The sequence below is a fragment of the Perna viridis genome, chromosome 2 (genome assembly GCF_037379345.1).
Source record: "Perna viridis isolate PV_CMFRI_1.1 ecotype Kerala chromosome 2, ASM3737934v1, whole genome shotgun sequence".
Taxonomy (NCBI): Eukaryota; Metazoa; Mollusca; class Bivalvia; order Mytilida; family Mytilidae; genus Perna; species Perna viridis.
Window position 1 is genome coordinate 29,893,625 of NC_142446.1, and position 26,160 is coordinate 29,919,784.

Below are 26,160 nucleotides of genomic sequence, written 5' to 3' on the forward strand. Positions count from 1 at the left end.
ACTTCCCGAATGGATTCACTTGCGCATGTCCAAAGTTTGAGTTGTTTACGAAATTTTTAGCTCGAAAAACGAGCGTTGAAGGGTTATGGAGCAGTTTTCGCCCGAAGCAATACTAAAACGAGAAAAAGGCTTGAAAATTAATGTAGACTCGTAATTTACCTTCTGTCGACATTTCTTGTAAGTCATTTTCGTACCTGACGTTCAGTTTGAAGTCATAAACCTCTTCTACTTTTCAAGTTGATACACGATAAGTCATATTTTTAGTCCTAATATTTAGTCTATGCCGCCTTGAAACTGGACCAGAGAAAATATCATGCAATTATTCAGGACAGACAAGCAATTTTGCCTATCTTAGAAAAACAGAATTCTCAATGAAAATTGAGAAAACACCCTTTGTGTCTTGATTTTCATTAACAAATTTTACTCAATTCACTCATGTGGGTGCCCTATAATAGATAATCAGGAAAAAAATGATATTGTTAGACATTTTAAATTTGATCTTGGAGATGGTCATAAAATATAGGTAACAATAACAAAAAGTGAATAACTCAAAAGTTGAATGATTTACAGTTCAAGTTAGGTTTGTTTGTTTGTTGGGGTTTAATGTCCGAGCAGCAATATTCAGACGATGAAAATGAAATTGATGATAAAATGAACATAAAATGATGATGAAATGAAAAAGGGATGGGACACAAGGACAATGGGGTCGACAGATTTTGATTGCCACTGGAAATAGGGAGAGGTGGGTAGGGTGGGGCAATTTAGCCTCCTGTGGCGGAGCCCTATGGTTCCTACTCCGGGAGAATACCACAGTAGGGTTCTTTAACGTGTGAGGAACGTGGCATCTTTCTCCACACGGTGCACCACTATGGTTTGTGGTCAGGTTTTCCGCATTATAGCCAGACAACCCCAGCATGTAACACGCCAGGGGTACCCCATTCCACCACCTGGGGCACACATCACAGTTGCTCTGTGGGCAGAGCGTCCTAGCCCCTGGCTAGGGTTCTGAGCACTATTCAGTCGCCATATAGGACAAGCTTAGCACTGCTGCAGGCCTATTCTTTTAATACCCGGACCTGCACGGGGCGTTCAAGTTAGGAGTTTGAGTTATACAGTACATGTAGTCTGAGTCAGAGTTGAAATGCTTATTAACTCAAAAGTTATTTCTAGGATAATTTATCCAGTTTCAATTTGAGTTTGAGATAGGATAATGTTGGAGATGAATATTGAGTGGTGCAGGTGTGTAAATAAACAAGAAGAATAACACAATACTTTGGACTATATTTTGGATGGAAAGGGTATGGAAATGTGGCAGTATGAAAAAGCACATGTATAACCTTTAGTTTAAGATGTGGTCTGAAAAAAAATAAGGGATTGCCTCTGACATTACTTTTTTAGATAACTCTCAGAGCTCAAACTACTTAAGAAAGACAGGGAAAAGTGACTTCTCTTTCAGAGAGACACTGAAAGATGTGGGATTGGTCAGGGAGAAGTGAATGCATATGCACATCATTCACTAAAGCTTTTTTAAAAAATAATATATGTTATATGTTACTTACATGCGCACAATATAAGCAGGTATATTTTTGTGTATTTTCTTGAGATAGATGCTACTTTTTCTTAAAGCTACATAATTATGTAAGTAACCAAATGTTTGGACAAAATGAAATCTGCCTGACTGAATGATTGATTGTATTGTGCATGTATATTCATGAGATTGAATTTTGATACTTCTGTCCTTTACCAAATTTATTATAGCAAAATCATTATCATATACATGTACAAAATTTATGAGTAAAGCAAAGTTTCTTGCAGTGCATTGTCCTATTGATTTTGTCTTTTTTAGCAGCACTAGTATAAAAAATTTCAGACAGTGACATTCTGCTGGAATTTTCATTTTGTTGTGTTTTTTTTTTTCCAGCTGGTCCCACTTAATCCATAATGATTTATTAGTCAAAAAATCCAGTCTCTTGATATACATGTAAGTTATTTACAAAATTTAATACATTTTACAATACTTGTAGTTATAACAAGAGGTTATTTCCCATCCCTTTCAAATCAGTAACGTTACAGAGAATATTTTATCTAAGGCACTTAGAGTTGCTAGTATTTCTTGTTAGACGTATGTGATACTTATAAATGACCATGGTAGTTGTATTAAGCTGTACCATGTGAAGCATTTACATGTATTTTATCTTCGCTAAATCCATTTTAATGTTCTGTATTTACTGCATTGACATGTGTTTTTCTTTTTTGCAGTAATTGATTAAAAATATGGAAGATGAAATTAGCAGAGAGTCAAGTGATCGCTTATTACAAGGCTTAGAAAATAAACCTGAACCTGATGAACAACCAATAGACTTTCAGAGATACTTAGAACCAGACAGACAGTTGATGGATCAGAATTTTGAGAACATGAATCCATTTGATCTGCCTGGACAGCATATGCAACATGAAAGTGTGGAACACCTTATACAAAATCAAAGTTTACCAAGGGATGTGTTTGGTGAAGAGGAATTAATACAGATTGACAATAATGCCCAAGAAAATCATGGTAGTAATGCAGCTTATCAAAGATCCAGACCAGATGGGAGTCCAATGTTTTCACAGAGTTCAGGGTTTGTTGTTGGTGGTGATGCTGAATCAGTTGTATTTCGTCCTGTCAAACAACTCGACTTTTCCTCTCTTGATGACACAGCCATGACAGATGTTATTCTACCAAGAGGAATAAATCGGTCTGCATCGACCCCTGATCACAAAAGCAAAAGTGTATCTTTAATCACTAGAGAACAGTTTATTGAAAATACAGGAATGGATCGCAATGAGTCACCTGATGGAAATTTTTATGAACTGAAATCTTCTCCTAATCAAAGTAGTCCTGAAGAAGAACTGGATAGTAAAGTTATATTTTCTCCATTGCATAGTATAACCAATCCTCAAGAAGAAAATTTTAATGTTGGGATGAGGTCATCTCCATTGTCTAAACAAGGATTTAGAAAAGAACAGCATTTAGGTTATCAGATAAGTAATATAGGAACAGAAAACCTAGAACTTTCACAACAACCTTTGAGTGAAAGTGACATTTCACCATATGCTAACAATCAAGCTATAGAACAGATTCCTCCACAAGTTTCACCCCATAAGTCTGATCATGTATTTAGCCGTCAGTCACCCCAGGCTCAGTCCCCACATCACCACAGTATAAGTCCAAATCTCAGACAGTCAATGGAGACTAGAGAAATATTTGTATCGGTTCCTCAACATGTGCAGTATGGACAGAGTCCAGATAGTTTGAATCTAAGTGATAGAAGTCACAGAACCACTAGTATTGAGGTTGACAAACAATTAGGTGATGTTTATGGTTCCCAGCATCAAAACTCTTACAGTCAAGGTAGCCACAACACTCAACAGAATGTCAATAAAGGTTTCAATAACAGAAATCAACACGTATCAAACATTAATCAAATTCCAACAGTACAGACCCAAGGATCTATACATCAGCCATCTGCATCGCAGATATCTGGAAAAGAAACTGTTAGATCACAAGCAGCCAGTAAACCTGAAGTTAAGTCATTAGTGGATAAAAAACCATGGAACTATGCACGGAATTCGGGAAACAAAGATTCTCAGACTTACATGGAAAAAGGTGCCAGCAAAAGAGAAGCACTGGCACAACATGCTAAATCCAGAATGGTTAGGGAGGAACCAAAGGGAAAAGTACAAGAAAGGCAAGTACAACAGCCTGTAAAACAGAGAAAAGATCTGAAAATGGGAAGTGGACAGTCAACTGAAAACTTAAATCATGTAAATAGTTCATCGGTTTCAAATAGGAATGCTAGACAGGCCACTCAGGGGCAAGGTAGAACAGTTCATGGATCTAAAGGGGTACCAGGACACAGAAGAGAGGTGAACCAATCACTTGACAATAGAACTGGTGCTGTCAAAGAAAATAGAGGTGGTGATGGCAGACCTTTAGAAAAATATTTAACTAAGGAGGAATACTCTCCCGTCACACAGATGGAGCAGTATTCTGATGCCCATGTAAGTCTCAAACGGGTTTTTAAATTACAAGATATTTTTTATTTGTTTGAAGCAGCATTTGCAATATACCTTATTATACTCCAGCTAAGTGAGTTTGGGTATATAGCACTTTTGTCTATACATGTATCAGTAATTTTGTTTTTTGTTTTAAAAGTAGCCCCAACCCTTCATTTTTGGGAAATTTTTGTTTTATTGGGATATATGGTACAGGGGACAGAAATGTGTCATATGTTGATCCACATCTGAAAACCAATACCAAACTGAGAAATACTCATTAGGTTACAACTTGCCAAAAAAAATATTCCCCAGAAGAGAACAAAGTACTGGGCCTGAAAAATAACATCTTGAGGAACATTTCACTGGCTTCCTTACCTGATTTTCGAAAAATTATCCCAGACAATTGGGAGTTTTCCTCCCTTTGGGAAAAATATTTTTCAGCATTTTGGGAAAAGTCTACAGGGTAAACAGTCAACTGTAATAAAAGGGTAACAAAATCACTGTGTATATCCATCCATCCATCTTTTTGTTGCACTTTAGAGGGGTAAAAAGAAATCTCAGATTCTATTTTGTATAAACTTTAATAATGTTAAATCCCATAATGACACATTGTATATGGTTCTTGACCTTGGTTTTGACAAAAATATGTACTTATAAATGTGATGATTTTAGTCCTGAAAGCCTAGACAAAATTATCAGACATGTCTGAAGAATCTACTGACAAAAATAAATAGAATGACATTGTAAATTATTGTTTGTATCATTTTGTAGTGTTTTTTTTTTTTATTTCCATTCATTTATAACTTTTCATAGGACACAAGCTTAGATGTGGAAGGAATGGAGGATGTTAGAAGTCAGTTAAAGAACATGTTGAAGATTTCCTCTAGTGAATCAATGTTAGCAGCTCAAGATTTCCAAGACAGTGGGCAAAATTTGGCTGACCCACACCAAGGGCATGTAGATTATTCCTTAATGAGGTAAACCTTGACCTGAAAATTTGTTATGTATACAATTTAAAAAAGATAAAAGTGTTTGAGTATATATATATACATTTGTATTTAAAAAAAAGTATGGAAATTACTTGGGCCTTAACCAACTTTATTTTAGCTTCAACTTTAAAAAAAAATGAATTGATCTGAACTGTTTTTGTACCTATTTAAATAAAAGGTTTAATTTCATTCTTAACAATCATATTTACTTCCAGCTTTTGTCAGGTCATACTTCCAATATAAAATATGATAGAATTAATGGTGCTTGACACGTATTGTTCTTATGTCAAAGATTAAATCTTGTTATTTGATGACACACATTAGTGCCACCATTTTTATGCATTTATTTGATGAATTTTAAGTATGTTTTAAAATTTTAGTGGAAACAGCCAAGACAATGTGTCTGAGTTACTAGAGAACTTCCCTAGTATAACTGCCTGTATGTGGACGGATAACTCCTCTGTTGGTAGAAATGACGTGTCTGTACACAATGAGAATACCAGACTTAGAGAGATGTTAGAGAAAGAGAGATATCGTAGGAAGCATTGTGAACAGCAAATACAGAAACTTAACATAAAGGTATATATTGAAAAACATTGAATTTATTTATGCTTCAGTATTATTAAGTAATTAGTTTTAATTTATGGAAAATTATTGAAGTGTTCATGATATGCATTATATTGTTTCTTGTGTATGTATTCACACTTATTCATCATCATTTGATACTTTGATAAGGAAATGTCAGAATTAATTTATCCAGATATTAAAAGACAATAACCATAGGATAAAGTGTAACACAGCTTCTAAACATATCAAACATGTGCTATTAGAAAAAGAACAAATTTCAGCTATGTACAATGTATATGTAATACAGTTTTTTAACACATGTTAATTTGTTTGGTGCTTTAGAAAACATTTTATCAAGAATGGTGATACAAAATTACGAATTCATGAAAATCTAAATACTGTGAAAGTACTTTTATGAATGGGTACCAAAGAAACACAAGTTCTTGAATTCTTTATTTGTGGTTTGGCAGTTTTCAGCATAATAACCGATGGAAAGTAAAGTGTTTTATTCAAAATGTTTTTACAGTGCTATTTAACTTTTGTCTATTTTGGCTCCTTGTGTTTCACTGTATTATCATCTGCTTAAATACGGATGGTTGGCCACGTTTTTTAATGGTGATGGTTGGCCATGTTTTTTTGTTTCACTGTATTATCATCTGCTTTAATGGTGATGATTTTTTGACAGCTCTTAGAAACACAACAACAGCTAGCAGTAGCAGTATCAACAGACAAAAGGAAAGATATTATGATAGAACAGCTAGATAAAGTAAGATCATGTAGTATTAGATGGGTTTGGCTAATCTGTTCTTACTGTCATTTGAATTGTAATCAGAAACATTGTAAGCACTGCATAAACATTTAGGAAAGTTTTTTCATAACAACTTATTGCAATCTATTTACTTGTTTTTGTTTATATTTTTCACTGATAACTTGTGTACCCATGTATCGGAAAAGATCAAACAAGATTTCAGTGGTCTGTTTCGTTTGTAGAAATGTTTACAAAAGTTGGATAAAAATTCCAAAGTGAAATTTTACACGTATTTCATATGATCAGTTTTGATGGGACATAATGAAATATTTCCATATTTAAGTGTCATGAAACAAGGCTTATTCTACCTAATCATCAACAACATAATATTTGTATTGTGTAGCAACTTGGAAAAGTATTAGAGGGTTGGAAAAAACAGGACCATGAAAAGACGTTGTCTGTTGAGAAATCTAAACAGGAAAAGAAGAAACTTGAAGACACTATCAACAAACAACAACAGGTACGTAGTTAACTTCTTGTTTAAAATTTATTATAAGGCTTTGAAATATTTTGTACAGTCTAGGTGACAAAATATGTTATATCATTCCTCGATGTTCATTGAAGACCCATGTTTGGTCTCACGCTGACATATTTCATCCCAATTTGGGGGGGGGGGGGGTTGTCTCCTTGACATATTCACCATATCCATTCAATTATATATCATCTTCAAGATGTCATTCATAATTACTTTTTATGGCTTCATAATGAGCAAAATATTAGAATAGCCATGTGTCATCTCTGTAAGTGTATAGTGATGTCATTTTAATGTGATGTTTAGGACAACACAAAATGTATCATTTAAAACTTCTCATTTTAATGTAAACCAGTTAATTTTTTTACGTTTTTCATTTTTGGAAAATGGTTAGGTTCACTTGGCTTATCCAGAGTCTCACAGAGGAATGGGAGGGTAAACATCTCTGGGTTTTATTGTACTTAGGGTGTAGAACATTTATCTGATTTGAAAAACAAAATCAACTATTCCATATTTCGTTTTCATTTTACAGGTTATTAAATCTTTTGAAGAAGACATGTCTCGTGCAATAGAAGCAGTCAGGCAAGAGAGAGATGATGCAGAGGCTACTGTTGAAGAGTTAAGGACTCAGGTATATTTCTCGAAATCTGCTAGTCCTTTGATACTTGGCTTATCAAGTTATCTAGAATATGGTATTTTTGTTGTCAGATACAACTTAGTGTCTTTCTACATGTATGGACCGTGATGTCCTTTATATGATATTTATGACTATTTCTCATCAAAACTTTGTTTGCATATAAATTATTTGATTTTTGTTGAGTTAAAATTTAAATAATAAACTTGTCACATCTATTTATAACTACATACATTGCACTTTGACAGTTTTATACACCCATATCTTGTAGTGTTATAGTGTCCTCAACTGTTTTGATGTGATACAAGTAGTTATTTCGACACATAGTGTATGTAATGTGTATTATTACTCGTAGTATTTCTAATTCAATCATTTACCAAGTTTTAGTAGCTGACAATTAAAATGTTTTAAAAGTTCCTTCATCTAACCTTATCTTGTAAATAATAAATACCTTGGAATAATATTTCAGATTGATGAAAATGATCGAAATAGAAGACATGCTGTGGAAATGTTAGAGACTGAGAAAGAAAAATCTGAACTGATGAAACAAGAGTTAGATATGATCAAAGATAACCGGGATCAGATGGATAGAAAATTCCAGTCTTTACAAGATAGGATGTATCAGGTAGGCCTTAGTGGACAGGATGTATCAGGGTAGGCCTTAGATGACAGGATGTATCAGGGTAGGCCTTTGAGGACAGAGTGTATCAGGTAGGCCTTAGAGGACAGGGTATATCAGGTAGGCGTTAAGAGGACAGGATGTATCAGGATAGGCCTAAGATGACAGGATGTATCAGGTAGGACTTAGATGACAGGGTGTATCAGGTAGGCATTAAGAGGACAGGGTGTATCAGGGTAGGCCTAAGACAACAGGATGTATCAGGTAGGCATAAGAAGACAGGATGTATCAGGGTAGGCCTTACAAGACCAGATGTATCAGGGTAGGCCTTAGATGACAGGATGTATCAGGTAGGCTTTAAAAGGACAGGATTTAGCAGGTAGGCTTTAAAGGATAGGATGTATAAAGAAGGCCTTGGAGGACAGGATGTATTGGGTGGGCTACAGATGGCAGGATGTTCAGGTAGACTTAGAAGGACAGGATGTATCTGGTAGGCCTCAGAGAACAGAATGTATCAGGTAGGCCTTAGACGACAGGATGTATCATGTAGGCTTTAAATAACAGGACTTAGAAGGACAGGATGTATTGGATAGGTTACAGATGGCAGGATGTTCAGGTAGGCTTTAGTCTTGAGAACAGGATGTATTATTGAGTAGGCTTTAGACAACAGGATATATCAGGGTATGCTTATCAGGTATGCTTTACAGGATAGAATGTAGTAGGTAGGCTTTATAGGACTGGAGGTACCACGTTAACAACAAGGACTTTGTTTATTTTTCTTATATCATGATTGAAAATGGAGGTATTACTAGTGAGCCATTGCTCACAGATTTCTTGTCCTCATTTTAACTCCATTATTCTTTCATTACGTTGAGTTTTTGTCTTAATTATTTTGCATATTCCAAGAAATTCTCTGTAATGAGGTTTTTCATATTTTTTTTTGTTTTGACAGGAGCAAGATAACTGGTTCAAGAGAGAACAGGAAATGCTGAATAAGATTGATCAAGTATCAGAATCAAATGTTAAAGTACTTCAACAGGAAAAGGTAGGCTCCTCAGTCAGCGTAACCGGAAAAGGTAGGCTTCCCAGTCAGTGTAACAGGAAAAGGTAGGCTCCCCAGTCAGCGTAACAGGATAAGGTAGGCTCCTTAGTCAGCGTAACAGGAAAAGGTAGGCTTGAAGTCAGCATAACAGGAAAAGGTAGGCTCCTTAGTCAGCATAACAGGAAAAGGTAGGCCCCCCAGTCAGGGTAACAGGAAAAGGTAGGCTCTTAGTCAGCGTAACAGGAAAAGGTAGGCTCCTCAGTCAGCATAACAGGAAAAAGTAGGCTCCTGTCAGCATAAATATTTTTTTGCCTTGTAACACTGTAATACTGTTACAGTGATTTTATGTTTGGAATAACAGGAGGAAGTTGGTAAGAGCCAAAAAGAAAAATACAGAAATTTCACATTGTAGACACCTCAGCTTTCACAGGGTCAAAATACATTTGTAGTAAATAAGTAGCATTGAAATTTAGTACACATATATGAAGTTTATTCATTATACAAAAAGAAGAAAATGAGAAAATGATAATTTGACTTGTAATTTTCTGATTTTTTTATTGTTCTGAAGTATATGATAGCTATTTAGTTAAAAGTTGATTTGATTTTGAGCAGTGCCATTATGAAGTCAAATATGAACAGCTGAAAGCTTTGTAAATTTGCAATTGGCATGTAACTATTTGATGAATGAAGGGCATCTGAAATGCAGTGTCAAACCTTTTAAGAGAGTATATCTTAGTCACATGTTTTTATATATATATATATATATATATTGAAGGACAAAAATGAAGAATTAAGCAACCGTAACAAACAAATGGAGGAAGAAATCCATGAAATTCAAAAAATGATCAAAAAGATGGAAATGGAACATGATGCTGTTCAGAGAGAAAAGGTAAGACATTTGTATACTCTAACTAATAGGATCAGCGATGAAGCATGCATACTTAAGACAGATAAAATCATAGACTTCATATTTTTTGGCTAAAGTAATAATTATAATATTGCAATTATATATTTAACCCTTAAACTGCTACGCATGACTATTGTCGTTAAATATTTTTATTTAGGTTTGCTACGCACAACTATTTTTCTCCGAAATCCTGACGATCTCAACAATGGATACGTGTGAAATGACAGTGCACTGTTTACCGAAAAACAAATGGAAATGAAGGCCAACGATTTTTTTTAGCATTCCTTTGATGTTTTTATAGGTTACAAGTTTTTGACTTACCTTGTTATTTACATGTGACTTTTTAACTTTTTATAGTGTGAAAAATGTTTTCTGAAGTTTTATAATTACATGTGTTTAATTATTATGAAGTGTTATGTTTATAGAATTATTCCAAATATTAGATCGTCAGAACCCATATTATCTTACAATTATTTGCACTTGGACAGGTGAAAAAGTGCTGATGGAAACAAACTAATGTGAAAATATGAAATTGTAGAATCCAACAATACTTATACATATTACTATTATTGGTCTAAGGTCAATAACAACAAAGATACGCTCATTCAAACGTGGTAAACACAATTAGTCATTTTTTCCATTTTTTTATTCAGCATTACACAATAAAACTGGATTTAAATTAGTTTTATAAGACATTGACAACCCCTTTAATGTAAGGTAAAAAATGAACTGAAACAACAAACACATACAGGGTTTTTGAGATAATTCAGGTCATTTGTAAGAGAATTTATTGTCACATTTTTTTATGAAAGGCAGAAGGGAAGAGGGTGCTTTGCTACTCCATCTTAAGCTAGCTGGGGATAGGTTTAATGATTCATACTGATGAAACAAACAGACAAACTGTTATTTCATATCAATTCAACGATAAAACCTGATTGCTTGCAATAAGTGATGAAAACATTCTAAATAGATATATAACTTACCATGTTACTGTTACTTTTAAGGAAAGTATGAAGGTTGAAATGGGAATAATGGAAGCTAAATTTGAGAGTGCCCAGAGGACATTGGAAGCTGAGCTGGCATCGCAGATGGAAAAAGAGGTAATTTTTATAGTACTCACAAAACTATCCTGCTTTTTTATGACTGAACAATGAAAACTCAAGAAATCAGTCACTGACTAAACTAAATTCCTGTCTGTATCAGCTCTTGTCTATGATCTCAGTGTTTTTGTAACAAACCAACCCTTGTATACTTGATTTTGTCAAATTCCCCTCTAAACATCCAGTACTTTGATTTCTTTACAGGTTTACGTGTTAGAACCTTTTTTGAAATATTTTAAAAAATGATGAGAGTTATTGAGTGTAGACTAAAACAGTTACCTGTAAATACAAATAGGACATTGGTTCAAGTTCAGTTGGAAGTAGCCAACAATCTTATTGTACCTAAATGTTTAGATTATAATGAGATACATAGGAATGACACATGGTACCAAAATACAAGGAGACTTGAAGAAGACTATTCTGTTTGTACCCAACTAATAGAACATGATCTTTGAATTGGATAGACTCTATGAATTGAGCTCCTACATGTATATTGTGCTCGAATCTTACTTCACAGTTCCTTTCTGTTGCGAGCAGGTACTTACATTATTATTATTAGAAGTCAGAAAAATCAGAGGTGACGAAAATATTCTCCTACTCAAGTATCTATTCACTTTCTATAAGATCTGAATTAAATGTAAAAACACATGAGCAGGGAGTATCCTTTTTAGTAATGCTCATTGTAATTCTAACTTGTATGATCATTTAACATTTTTCAGATTGCAGACCAAATGTCAGAACTTCAGAAGAGAGTTGAGAAGGCCGACAGTGAACTGAGAGAAAAACACTTTGAACATACTAAAGAACTAAATCAGCGTCACAAGGAGGATTTAGAGAAACATTTAGCCGACTTTCATAGACAGATGAAAGACAGAGATGATGAAAACCGTAAACAAGTTCAAGAATATGAAGAAAAGTATGTAGTAACTGCCCACTAAAATCAACCAAATGTAGCCAAATCAAGAACAATAACTCTTGCAAAGTTCAAATTCCATATACAATCTATATAATTTTTTTCTCAAAAGCGCAACAACCAAATGAATAACTAAGACTGGTTATGTGATCGGTAACTGTCTCAGAACAAGAAATAAAACTGAATTTGGTGGGTTTTTGACATAAATCACCTTCTGTCTGATTTTTAGAAAGACTGCTACTTAAGGTTAAAAAAGATTAGGCTCCATGGACCTCCTATATCTAGTATGAGACTTTATGAATTAAAAAAGCAATATGTTATTTAGTCCCATTGAAACACTCCTTCCTAGGAAAGATAATGACTTAAAATGTTACAAAGAAAGTTCATTTTCTTAAGCTATTGACTTTCATTATTATCAAGTGTTTTGTTTTTGTTTTTTGTTTTTTGTTTTTTTGTTTTTTTTTAAAGGAAGGTGCAAGTTTTTTTTTAATTTTATTTCAGACTTCAGGCATACAGGACAGAAATCAGTAATCTACAAGAAAATAAACAAAAACTAGAAAAACAGAGGTAAAATTAAAATATTTATTTTTTTATAGAAAGGAAAACATTATTTCCTTTTCCTGACTCAGCATAGTATTAACCTCTTCAGTTTGAAACATTCTTGTTGGTGGCACATTATTGGAATTTCTATGTTAATTTTTGTAATGTCTTTTTGTCTTTAACATTCCATACTTCTTTTGTCTGCTAAACAAATCTCTGTTCACCAGTTCTATCTGTCAGTAACACATGACACATTTTTGTTAGAATGCCTTACATGTTTTATTTTAAAAACGAAATATGAAATTCTATGTTAATTTCACTTCACCCTGTTAGACAGGATATTGACATTATACCCCATTTAGCTATTTTGAAGCATTAAGGTTTTAGTTGGGTTTGTAACTTAGATGTAATCTGTTTTAGGTTATTCTTTTGAACTAAATTAAATTTACAATGTAAATGTGCAGTTTCTTGTGTTGTTAAACATTGAGGTTGATGTTGAAATATTAAAAGAAATAATTCATTATACAGGGTTTGACACTAACTTTATTTGTTTGGTGGAACAGGACTACTTGAGAAGTATAACAGGTAGTCTGGTAATTACGGTTCTGTTCTTAGATCTTAGGAAAAATAATGCAAAATTTAGAGATCCCATAGGACTACCATGAAATTTTTTCAAGTAGTCCTCTCCAAAATTGGGGTGGTACAGGACTACCATACTGTTGTTAGTGTCAAACCCTGTTATAATTTTTACATTTTTAGGACTGATATTCTGTTAAAACTACAACAGATGATGCAGTCACAGTGGAATGAAGCATTAAGTCTATTAGCTACAACTCCTCAAAGAAAGGTTTGTTATAGATCCTGGACCTTCTTTCATAAAAAATTTTCAACCAATCTGCTTCCTCATCTTGCTTAAATTTAAAATTTGAGGAAAAACTGAAGGATTTTAGAGGAAAATTTCACTTACAGATTTTATTATGAACACAGACCCTTAGCAAAGACCTACAAATATACTGTTTTTTTTTGCAATCATGGAAAAGATTTTAAAAAATGGATTAATCTATATAAGTGATAAGAAGTCTTCAAAACCAATTAGTTAACTGTAATTGTACTTATGTTGGTAACTAGTGAATTATCCTCTTGTTTCAAAAAGGTTAGTTCAGATATATGATTAAAAAACTTCTTATTTCTGTGTATGGTGATAATGCATTTACTAACGTTGCAATATGGGGGTATCACTAGTGGGCATTGCTTCACATATTTCTTGTTTTTATATCTGAAGAGAGGTCCATCTAAGATTCAAGGAAATGTTGAATTCAGTCTACCAAAGAATCATTCAGATTCAGACCTGCATATATCTGACTTGTCTAGCAGAGAACAACCCCATGAAACAGTATCAGCTCACAGAGTAGACCACTTCCATCCTGGCTCTGATGAAGTACCTCTATCAGCTGAAGTCAACATGACAGATTTTCAGGCATCTTTACACATGCAGCAACTGTTACAAAGGTAACTACATGTATATACGAAACCTCATTCTTTACACTTGGCAGTGAAGACCTTTCTTTTACCTAAAAGTAGTGCTCCAGATTACTCCAGCAGTGGTAGAGGTTGGCTGGTAAGCTATTTTCTGACTTGGTGCCATCCTAACCTCTAGCATCTGACATATTAAAAGCCACTACAAATGTGAATAATCTATACATATGTTTTAAAATATTTTAAGTCTTTTATTTACATAAAAGAAGTTTAACCACTGGAAATCAAGCGATAAAAATACAAAATTTTTGTTAAATACCTAGAAAACATTTGTAATGAAGACATTTATTGAAGTGACCAGCTATTTTGAATTAGGTCAATAATTTTACAGAATACAATATATTTATACCACATGCAAGCAAGTTGTGGAGAATATAATGTTTTTGACCCATCCATCCGTCAGTCCATTAATCCATTTTCAGTTTTCCTGACTTTTTTTGTAATGCTTACAGGTATTGACATGATATTTGGTATATAAGTTCACTATGATAAGTTTCTAGACAGGTTGATTTTTATTGAAATTACAGGCCTTGAACTTAGCTAAATTCACAGAAATAACAGTTTTTCGGACCTTTTTTCTATACGTTTGCAGATTATGATTTGACTTTCGGTAAACAAGTTCACCATGATGAGAAGTTACAGGTTAGGTGTATGTTTTTGTTCTGCTACAATGATATTTACTTTGGATTAATTAAAACTTAAAGAAGTCAGTCTGGTGTTTGAAATTTCTACATGTATTTCTCTTACGAACAAATTTACAAAGTATCCAACATGGGGACACATGGGGTATGTGAGCGCTCTCACTAAGGTTCTTTAATTTTGGCAAAACGAACTTTAAGTTGGTAAAGGCAATTCGTTGATTAATAATATATTTTATACTGCTTTTACCAAGGATTTCCAGGATTGCTGGATTTTCTCATCTGGTAGGTCATTTGTTTTTCTTCAGTTTAGTCACCTTCATTTTGTGTTAGGGTAAAGAAACTGTATAAAATGTTTTACATTGTAAATATTTGACTATAATTCTGCTGATTTTAAAGAACGTCAGAACGAGCAGTATGCAATATGGTGCTCGGAAGTAGGAGGTTGGGGTATGGAGGAACGGAATTCCAACCTCTTGTGTTGTAGGAGTATATTCCAGATCGAAGTTTTATGTGTGTTTTGTCCATCTATTCATCAGCAGTTGATTTGTATCTAAATATAAATAACATGACCTCATAAAGATGAAAAGTAAGTGTAAACTGGAACCAAATCAATGAATCATGAAAAGTAATGAGCAGGATACAAGAGATGCTTAGAGAAGACTACCTGTAAGTATTTGTCATTTTTACTAGCATTGAAATTCAGACAATTTGTTTACATGCTGTTAGTTTGAAAAGTCTTTTCTATCTTTCTTGTCGTTGAACTGCAATCTAAATTAAACCTTTTCATTTTGATAGTTTATCTAGTCTTACAACACAGCCTTTCCCAGCAGGACAACCTGTAACTCATCCGACCAACCAGGACACACAACCTATACATTCTATACCTCCAAGATCAGCTAATACTTCTCTTGAGGATGCTAAACCTGCCTCATATCCTTCTTCTCCTAACCCTAAGAAACAGACGAATGTATCACAAGTATCTCCAAGTCCCCCTAAGACCAGCTATTCTCAGCTACCTTATAATTTGAACCTAGATGAAAACGATGAATTCAATGCTCACCTACAGATGTTATTGAATGCCAATAAACCAAATCCTTCTTATAATGTCTCATCAAATGGGAAAGAAACATTCAACAAATCTGTGTTGTCTGCAAGTGACGCTGAAAATTTTGGACAAAATTTTGTGCATTCTACTAGGCAAAATCATCGAAAGAATGCTAATGACTCTGTTGATCAATGGTTACGACAATCTCAAGGATCTCACAACCAAAGTAATGCCATGTTTAGACAGTCTCAAAGATCATATGATCAAAATGATATGCCACATGACCTCAATAGATCTCACGCTAGTCATGTGAGTAGTCAAGCAGATGATTACAGTAGTCACATAGGTATGGCTGTACCTATCCGTCCTCCACAACAACATGAGAGTTTCCTCAGCCATCCTGATACTGAACATACCAGTCACTTTGTAGGTAGGTTCTGTGTAGTAATACTTCGGTAATATGGAGTAGGCATTGCCTATGAAAGCAAGCACTTTGAATTTCAACATACTTCAAATTTTATACTATCACAAGCAGCTCCAGCATAAGTTTGATAATTTGTACATATTCTGGAGCAATTACAGTTCTATGAAGAGTATTTTACGCATAACCTATGACTTAAACATGTGCACACAACGATTTTAAAACAACTTCAAGAAGATACTGATTGCCTTTCCTATCTTAAAAAAGCTGTTCTTCGATTTGGATAATACAGTCAAAGCTATATGTTAGATTCATAAACAGCCAGTGGAACTGAACAGATGACTCACTGTGGAGAAACATACATTCTTTTTCCCAAACTTATTAAATCATATTCATTTCTTTATGATTAGGAAAAAATAAGAAAAGACCTCATGACTATCAGAAAAAGATTTTGCTGAGATGTGATCTTCAATCAAACATATTAATTTGTTTTTCTAAAGAAAATGTGAATTTTTTTCTGTAAGGACAGTCAATTTTTTCTTGTTACTTCCGGAACATGATTTATTTTTTGTTGGTAAATTTGGGAACCTTAAGGTAATTAAAGATACATGTGATAGCCTTAGAGTTCATGCCCCTTTGCAGTGCTCTCTGTTATCTCAATACATGTATACAATTATATTAGGATCAAGAAAAAGATATATTGAAAAATTACTACTGCTTTATTCCTTATCTATAACTGATAAAAAGTTAGCCCAGAAAATTATTATTGAATAAAATGAAATCAAGTTCAGAATGCATTACAATATAATGATGTTGTTTTGTCATCTAGATCAATCACATTTAGTCCAGCCTCCACAAGTTGTGTCTTATTCTCCACCAACAAAACAGACTCGGACACAGGCACTACAACAAGACCCTCGGAATCAGGACTCTATACTCAATGAATCAGTCAGGTAGATATCAATTTATTGTAGATTGGATTGTAGAGATTTGTAGCATTTACTTCTTTTCTTGGTCAGTTCTCTTCTTAAATGAATTATTTGTTTAATTGTTTTCGCACAGAATATAACCCCAGTTTTTCAGGGTATTTTAAAAATGTCACACTAGTAGTTCATTAAACACCAAAAACGGCATGTAATAGCTGATGTTTACATTATAGTTATAACAATATCACCTGGTTTTTTGCTAGTGAAATGTAACATTAAAGTGACAGCTGTGGTGAAAGGTATTTTCCTCCTATACATTAAGTAAATTGTTTGTAGTAAGTAATGTTTTTCTGAGGAAGAAGTAAGTATTTATGCTTGTCCTGAGTAAAAATCTGAAATCCATCATTCTTTCACATTCTACTTCACTTTCTCTTAAAAGAAATCTGAAGTTCTCATCCTCTTGAAAGAAATCCTAGATCTTCAGTACTATGCAAGAACCTACAGATGTATTTATCTTCTTGATACTTTTTCAAACAAGAGTTACAATTTTTGGTTTAGAAAACCACTTATTTTTTGGTTTGCAGACTAACCAGAAACTATGATGATATATCTGACAGAGTAGAGGAGCATGAACATAGACAAGGAGAGTTACAACATTACATACAGATGGTAAATATTGTTAATCAGGTGGAGAATGGTTCTATATTTAAGCACTAACTTAACAAACAACATGTGATTTGATGAGACTTTTATATATATGTATACATGTATAAGTAATGGTCAGTTGATAGCTCTAATATTTAATTATACTCCAGCTTGAAAAGTTGGAGGTATACAATGATCATGCTGTCTGTCTGGCTTTAGTACTTATCTGCAACTTTTTTTTTAAACTGTTAAATGGAATTTGATGAAACTTCCATACAGGGAAGGGCAAGGTATCTAGAGATGAGCTGCTGTGCTCATTTTCTTTAGTTCTATAATGCAACAATGATGTTTGTGTTTCTGTAATCATTACATATGTACACTGGCACCCCACATGATGGTCTCATATTTTCAAGATTATGAACCAAATTCACTTAATGTAGTGTAAAGTCAATAGGTGATTTTCAAGTTCTCATTTTATTTTGTAGTTACTACAGAAACCTCCAGGAGACCCAGTCCCAGAAACTGATGGTGTGTCCCTCTTCTCTCATGATCAAACAGGTAATATGAAAGAGATATGTATGGGGTAGGGGAAGTTTCAATTGCCTCTACTGTTGAAAGTTGAACCTTTTTTTTCTCAGGGGCGTGTATGTTTATTAATCATGTTGTAAGAACTTTTAAATCCAGATAACTGTAAGCAGGCTAAGGCAGCATAAAAGAAGTAAATACTGGTCTTTCTGTGAAGATATTGTCACTCATATCTGTCTTTTATGGGTGAAATCCATTAAAAACAGAGATTTTAAAAGATATCATAGTTCATATTGCTCAATTAGCCAGACATCTCCGAGGATATTTATGAATGAATTGACAATGTCACTAAAGGCACTGTAGCAGTATAGTGACAGTACTGAAAAACAGAGCCAATTTTACTACAGACTTTGGAAAGCTTAAATGTGATGAAAGGAAAAACATTTTTTCTACACTGGTACCTGTATTAGATCTTTAATTTCTTCTGCTTGTGAGGAAGGTTCAATGTCTCTCAACAGAACTGTCCACATTGTTTAAAAGATTAAAATTTCAACAGAGGCTCATGTAAGAACTTATCAATCTTCTAAGCTTTATTCTAGAAATGAATATTTATTAAGTATCACCATAATTTACAAATAAGTAAAAAAAAAAAAAAACTTGGCGTACTAAACAAAGGATTTAATTTGACTTTAATACCCCACTTCATTCGTCTGCAATGTTGTTTTTGGTTTTCTACTTATCACAGCCACTTGATATTTTGACTGAAGCTTAATATAGTATGCCATATGATGGGATTTGATTTCAGACTGAAGAAACATCAACTTCCTGTTGGGCAATTTATATTTTGACCATATGATTACTTGTGTGGGGAGGGGGTATCAAAGGTCTGAAATTTGTTTTAGATAGCTACTAAGGGTTCAATTGAAGTTGTACTCTTTTCTGGTACTTCAGTTATGGACCAAGCTGCAGTATTCTTAAATCATAACCTTGAAGACCAGAATTTAAACAGAAATTTTGTGTTTCTATTTCATTTCAAATTTGTAGACAATTCCACTAACATATAGATTTTTGTTGTTGTTGCCAGCAAATAATTCTCGAGGTAAGGTTTTAGGATTACCAGCACTGGAGTTCATTTTTTACACGTTTTTTTTCCTGAATGCACTAACCCAGTGTTTTACTAACACAAACACAATTGTAATGAAAATGTGTTACATTATATGGTAATACATATGCAGGACATTTCATGCCAAAAAGAAAAAAATGGAAATATTACAAACTCTTAATACCTCTGTATTTTTGTTTTAGTTCCAATTAATTCTGCTTGTGCAGTCACTTTGCTTGGTTGGACTGTTTTTGTCTATCTTTGAATTTGTATCTTCATTCAAGAAGTGTAAGAAGACATGGTACATGTAATAATATACATTTGTCCATTTGCTGTATTTTATGGGTGCATCTCTTCTGAAACTGCTACAAATTGTTTTCATATTAATTAATTTTGTTTATGAATTGTAATATACGTCCATTTTATGGAAGTATTTGACATTTTACCAGCAGCTGGGATCATATGGCTACATGTAGTAATCTAGTTTAAATTTGCTTAATTTCATAGAAACTGTTAAGTCTAGTATTGCTAAAAGAAAATACCAAAAAGGGACATTAGTTTTTGGTTGGATCAAATACTAGTTTTCATTGGCATTCTGCATGTAATTCCATACCCTGATATGTCTAGTATTTTTGTAGTAATTCAGTAAATGATTATTTAGTGCAATGAGTAACCATTCAGAATACTTATTGCACTTGGTGACAATGTAGTGCAATGAGTAAAAACTCAGAATACTTATTGCTCTTGGAGACAATGTAGTACAGTGAGTAACAACTCAGAATACTTATTCCACTTGTTTTTAGATTACAACATGGTGAATAGCAGTGGTCAATTTCACAAAAAAGTTGTAGGTGTAAAATTGATTGTAAGTAATGATGTCACATATCAAGTTCTAACTTGCAATCAATTTTACTCTTAGGACTTTTTGTGAAATTGACCAAAGACCCTTAGAAATCTTTAGCTATTTATTGGTAATGAAGAAAAAAAGAAACCATTCACATACTAGGTTGATTTTTGTGCAATCCTAAATCCTTTAATTCTTACCTGTTAACATTTAACACATGGAAATATAGTTACTTTATATTTGACATACCAGTAATTTGATAATAATTCCATTTAAAAATCCCTTTATGGAGTAGCAGTGGCAGCACAGTTGTATATTTGAATGCTGATAAACAAGTTACATTTATACATTCATAATATAATACTGTAAACATAATAATTTTCACAGATGCTCGTGTTTTCAAAAAATGATGAAGGGTATATAGGGTTAAAAAATTCATTTCGCTGGTACTATTTTTTTTTAAAGCTTTCTGTCCACAGTAAAAAAAAAAGCAAAAATTAGTACACTGCAAAAATTAATATGTTTACAGTTGTTTCTAATTTTGAATGTAGCTATAACTGAATGAATGCAATTATAGGAGAACTTCCACTATTCGTTTTGTTCATTTTCATTTTCATGTATTATTTTTCCCCATAGATTTTTTAATTTGAAGATATTTGGATGTGAAGATTTTTTATTCAATTGAATAAGATTTTGTGACATCCATATGAGACACCTTTCTCATTTAAATTCATAATTATTCTCTTGTAGAGGATTTAGATATGAATGATACAGCTCAGGCTGTCCAAATTCAGAAAGATTTGTCAAGGATACAAGAACTCAGAGACAAGCCTACAGACCAGACAGACAGGAAAGCTGTGAAGGTGGCTAATGCCCAGGGAAGCAAAGGAGTGGGTCAGTACTAATTAATATTTGAATTCTAGATGAAGTTAATGAAAAACATGCAGTCACAAAAATAATGATTGTTATGATGGATATGACCTTCCTGTTGGAAGTATTGTAATGATTCAGAGAAATGTTTATAGCAATGGATTATAACTTGATTTGTTGGCATTAGCTTTGAACAGTTTGTTAGGCCCTCAGTAGCAAAGGGTTCATTATTGTTTGAACTATAGGAGCATAAAAGGCAACTTGTAAGTCCTCAAGAGAATGTTCTATAAAAAATTATTCAAAGTCACCCAAATGAAAATTTACTCTTTCTACCTATTTTTCTTCTTTATCATGGCACTAACTTTGTTCAGACATGTTGTGGAAACTGTTGGACCCATCTTCCAAATACTGCAAATAGCAGATTTTTTTGTAAAACCAAATAGTCAGCTCTAAACCATTGTTCTTGATTCAGATTTATATTAGCATAGACTGTAGATTGTGTATTTTTCACTTGTTTGCCTGTCTATCTGTCTGTTCATCCATTAATCCACATTTGATACTTGAATTAAAACATTATGCACTTTCATTTCATTATTAGGGTGGAGAGATTGTCTTTATTGAAATGAGTTTTCGGTAGACAAAGCAGAAAGGATATGTCATAACACAACTATAGGCTTGCTTGAAGACTTAATGTATTAAATACTTCTCTAAGAATCAGGCAAAATGTGCATAAAGTGTGGCACATGAACAAAAAAAACCCAGATATTTTATTGGATTAACCAAGTATTTATATCTGATAACCACCAGAAATAACCATCCAAGTGTATGTCAAATTTGCCTTTATAACATACTGATAGGTCAAATTTAGTTGAAATGCACTATGGATAAATGGCGGGAAATTTTTCGTGCACTTCTTTTTATAAGCAGTCAAAAAATATCTACGTTACAGATGCTTCAGGATAAATTTAAGTAGCTTTTCAGTTGTTTTCTAGATTTATTGAATATATTTGAGGCAAAAAGGACCAAATTGAGAAACATGATGTGCCACCCATTGCACGATTCTTACACAGAATGGTATTTTAATATTTACATTCCAACTAGTGTACAGTACCGCTGGGGAAAGTAAATGAATATTTTATATAAATGATATATTGATTTAAAAGAATACATCTATGACAGGGAGACTTGTAGCAAGTTTTCCTATGCATAAGCACAGCTGTTTAATTATAATACATTGTATTAAAAAGAAAATTATATTGCAGGTAATTCCTTTCAAGGCATTCTACAACCAGAACATTTAGTAGAGATATCTCGATACTTAGAAAAACATAAGAATCATTTATCCGGTAACACTGAAGAAGATGAACAACTAGCAGAAATTGTCGGCTTACTAAGGAATATGCAAAAACAGTAGGTTATCTTGAGTTACAGTACATTGTATTTATTTCTGTATTACTGGTACATTTGAGGATGTAAAATCAAAATTTTAAATTGACCATTGAATTGCCCTTTTAGTAAAAATTTCCTTTGGTTTAATATTTTCATTCTCTTAAGCTAGTTAATTAAGCCAGCATTAAAAAAACTGCATGTAATTAAAATATCTTCAGAAGTTAGAAAAAATATATACCTTGCTAGCCACCTCTATCATTGCTAGATTAAGGGTATACAGTATTCTTTGTGAAAGTCTTTACTTTTTTTACCTGCATTTCAACAATGAAGTAGCAGCTCATACTTTGGGGGTACATACTAAATGTACTGTTAACTATTTAGTGATCATGGTGTCTGTCCAATTGTCCATTTGTCTTTTCCCAGTTCTAATCTGCACCTCCTTTGAAACTGCTGAATGGAATTTGATGAAACTTTGACAGATTCTTTATTACATGATGCCATTGTGAACCTTTCTATTTTGTTTCCTGATGCTAAATATGGACTTTGTCATTTGAAGACCAAGGGGGGACCCTCTTCCAATCCACTTCTCTGAAACCACTTAATGGATTTTTATGAAACTTACTGGGTAAACAGATTATTTATTACATGATACCATTGTGCACCTTCTATTTTGCCTTTCCGTCTGAATGTCTTTTATCACTTACGGGGGTTTCCTATATGGTTTCTTGGAAGGGAGCAAGGGGTATCAGCAAATGAACATTGCTCTCAGTTTTTGTAGTAACTTATTTTCACAGTTTTGGATGTCATTGTAGTTTCATGTCTGACTAATATGCATACATTGAAGATATGTAAGGACAAACATATGATGGGGGTACATGTTCAGGTATCTTATTGATCTTTTTTTCCTTCATATTTAGCTTACTCAAAATTTCTGCCTTTTAGTTTAAGAGTCTTCCTGTAATCATTTCTGTTCTTTTATTTACAGTGATCCACCAAAAAATCTAATGATGTCACCGAAATCGCCAAAAGAAAGGTCAAGGAGAAATATCAAAGGATCAATACCTAAGGTCAGTTAATAGACATTAAGTCCCTACGCAAGTTTTGTAATGCCAAGTCCCTATGAGTAGTTGATACATATTCTCACCTTACCTAATAAAGTAAAATAAATTGAAGTGGTAAAGCTTTCAATTAATTTCTCAGAATGCATTGGTAACAAATAAGAATACATAAAGGTCTTATTGTTTAGGTGCCAGAAACTAGTCAAGTACAGAACAGTAAAGGTCAGGGTCAACCAAAGAAGGAGAGGAAAGTTGCATCAGTTGGTCCTAACAGACATATTCAAGGCAAAAGCAAAAACGCCTGGAAATGACTAACACATAGTGTGATATACTGCCTTTATAATATTCTTGGATACAGGCGTTTGAATCTCAGTTTTATGAAGTTGCTGAAGGAAATGTACCTTGATTCTTCATTACTTGTGATAATCTTGTTGGACTAAAAGATACAGGAAGTTTGTGATAAATACGTTCGTCAGTGGTTGTAATACAATTTGACAGCATATTTATTTATTCAGTAATTTTTTTAATGAATTTTTATCTTTACATAAAGTTATTTTTCCACTACTGTATATTGTTTAATTGTTTCATCACCAAACTGCAAAAAAAAAATAAATTAAAAATCCCCAAAAAGTACCTGTTATATGGTATGGTTTACCAAATAACTAGGAAATTCTTCCTTATTCAGTACATATTTTCTGAAGGCAAAATGATAAGAACGACTCTTTTCTTATAGCGCTCACCATCAATAGGCCATTAGTTACATCAAATTTAACCTTCAATGAAATAGTGCATATTACACTAATAAAATGAAACAAGTTTCACCAAGATTAAAATACACAGAAAAAAAGTTTTTACCATATTTAAATTCATGATAGGATTTCAATACACTGCATAACCTGACCAATGATACTGTCAAAGGATTGACCATTATTGGAGTCAATAGAAAGTTTAATGACTTCACTTCAAGCTTGGTTCTACTGTCCATAACCTTTAAGCCTTATTTATTTTAATCTGCTTAATTGATCAACATGCAACACTCTCTAATTGCTAAGATTCAGACAAGATTCAAAAGCGAGCTTAAAAAGTGTAAAAGCATAAAAATGTAACCTGTCATATCTTGCTAACTCTTTCTGGCAGGTGTTACACCTTGCCATATATAAAAATTTGACACTTGGACATTGACCTTTGCTGTATGCCCTTGTTAAAAAAGTCTTTTAAAACATGCTCTTACTGTAAACATTTGTCTTAGAGACTTTAACTAAATAAATAGTTTTAGATAGACATGAGGACTAAATATGTGCCAATTTACTATGATTTTATAGTGTTTACTGGGGTATTACTGACAGTGACCTACTCTTTTTGGTACAATGCTGTTTTGCTGTTTTGGATTTTTTACCATGAATCCAGCTACTATTTAAAAAAAAAATTGTTCTTATAACCGTTCACTTACTATCAGTCACTGTTTATGTTGGTATGGAGTTGTAAGGAGGGATCAAAGCTATCCTTTTCTAATTCAATCCAAGAACACTTCGTTTTTGTGCTATAAATTAAGTGTAAGTTTTTGGATCTTTATAATATTACTTCACAACATTGTAGCCCCGTGCAGGTCCGGGTGTCAAAAGAATAGGCCAGCAGCAGCGCTAAGCTTGTCGTAAAAAGCGACTAAATAGTGCTCAGAAACCTAGCCAGGGGCTAGGCGCTCTGCCCACAGAGCAACTGGGATGTGTGCCCCAGGTGGTGGAATGGGGTACCCCTGGCGTGTTACATGCTGGGGTTGTCGGGCTATAATACGGAAAACCTGACCGCAAACCATAGTGGTGCACCGTGTTGGGAAAGATGCCACGTTCCTCGCACGTTAAAGAACCCTGCTGTGGTATTCGATACGAGTAGGAACCTTTGCGCTTTAATCTAAATTTGTTGACCCTGTTGCCCTTGTGTCCCATCCCTTTTTCATTTCATCATTTCATGTTCATTTTATCATCCACTTCATGTTCATCGTCTGAATATAGCTGAAATATTGCTATTCGGACGTTAAACCCCAACAAACAAACAAACAAACACAACGTTGTATTATCCTAAACATTCAGAACATGAAGCTAAAACAAGCATTCTATGGAACTTAACTGTATAACTTAAGTATATACTGTAACTATGATTTGGGGATTATGACCTTAGAAATCTTGATGCCAACTGACCAGAATCCCCATATAAACAGCATGAGACCTTGGCATATGTCATGGGAAACTTGTTTAATGAATTCGATTACAGTAGGAACTGTTTACCACATGATTTTTTTGTCTGGTATACATGTATGTGTGTCAATCTAATGAGCACGATCATTTTCTATATCTCCTATAAACAGGTAACAAAATCCCCAGGAATATTTAATTTGAAGAAGCTATAAAGAAAATACAAGATCAAATGATGATAGTTATGATTTTTTAATGGAATTTTACCTTTTATTGTGTGAAGAAGGCAGTGAGTGGCACATCAAAAATTTACCATAGTTTATTGGCATGAATTTTTAAA

At 33.5% G+C, this 26,160-nt stretch overlaps 1 protein-coding gene across 3 annotated transcripts; it reads left to right on the forward strand.

Annotated features, from left to right (window-relative positions):
- On the forward strand, positions 1 to 24,196 carry LOC148624561 (uncharacterized). Of its 3 annotated transcripts, XM_088567234.1 has the most exons (25): positions 20 to 177; positions 1,922 to 1,981; positions 2,260 to 4,041; positions 4,852 to 5,015; positions 5,408 to 5,606; positions 6,280 to 6,360; positions 6,746 to 6,862; positions 7,407 to 7,505; positions 7,978 to 8,133; positions 9,080 to 9,172; positions 9,945 to 10,058; positions 11,081 to 11,176; positions 11,896 to 12,092; positions 12,591 to 12,656; positions 13,389 to 13,476; positions 13,912 to 14,138; positions 15,602 to 16,281; positions 17,102 to 17,225; positions 17,783 to 17,867; positions 18,329 to 18,401; positions 19,453 to 19,467; positions 21,065 to 21,208; positions 22,447 to 22,594; positions 23,559 to 23,640; positions 23,820 to 24,196. In XM_088567234.1, exons 3-25 carry the CDS (start codon positions 2,275 to 2,277, stop codon positions 23,940 to 23,942), a joined length of 4,938 nt encoding a protein of 1,645 aa, XP_088423360.1. In that variant the 5' UTR covers positions 20 to 177; positions 1,922 to 1,981; positions 2,260 to 2,274; the 3' UTR covers positions 23,943 to 24,196. The 3 variants fall into 3 exon arrangements, with proteins under 3 accessions (XP_088423359.1, XP_088423361.1, XP_088423360.1); XM_088567233.1 differs by lacking the exon at positions 1,922 to 1,981 and having other exon boundaries at positions 1 to 177; XM_088567235.1 differs by lacking the exons at positions 1,922 to 1,981; positions 19,453 to 19,467 and having other exon boundaries at positions 1 to 177.
- Positions 24,197 to 26,160: the final 1,964 nt, after the last annotated feature.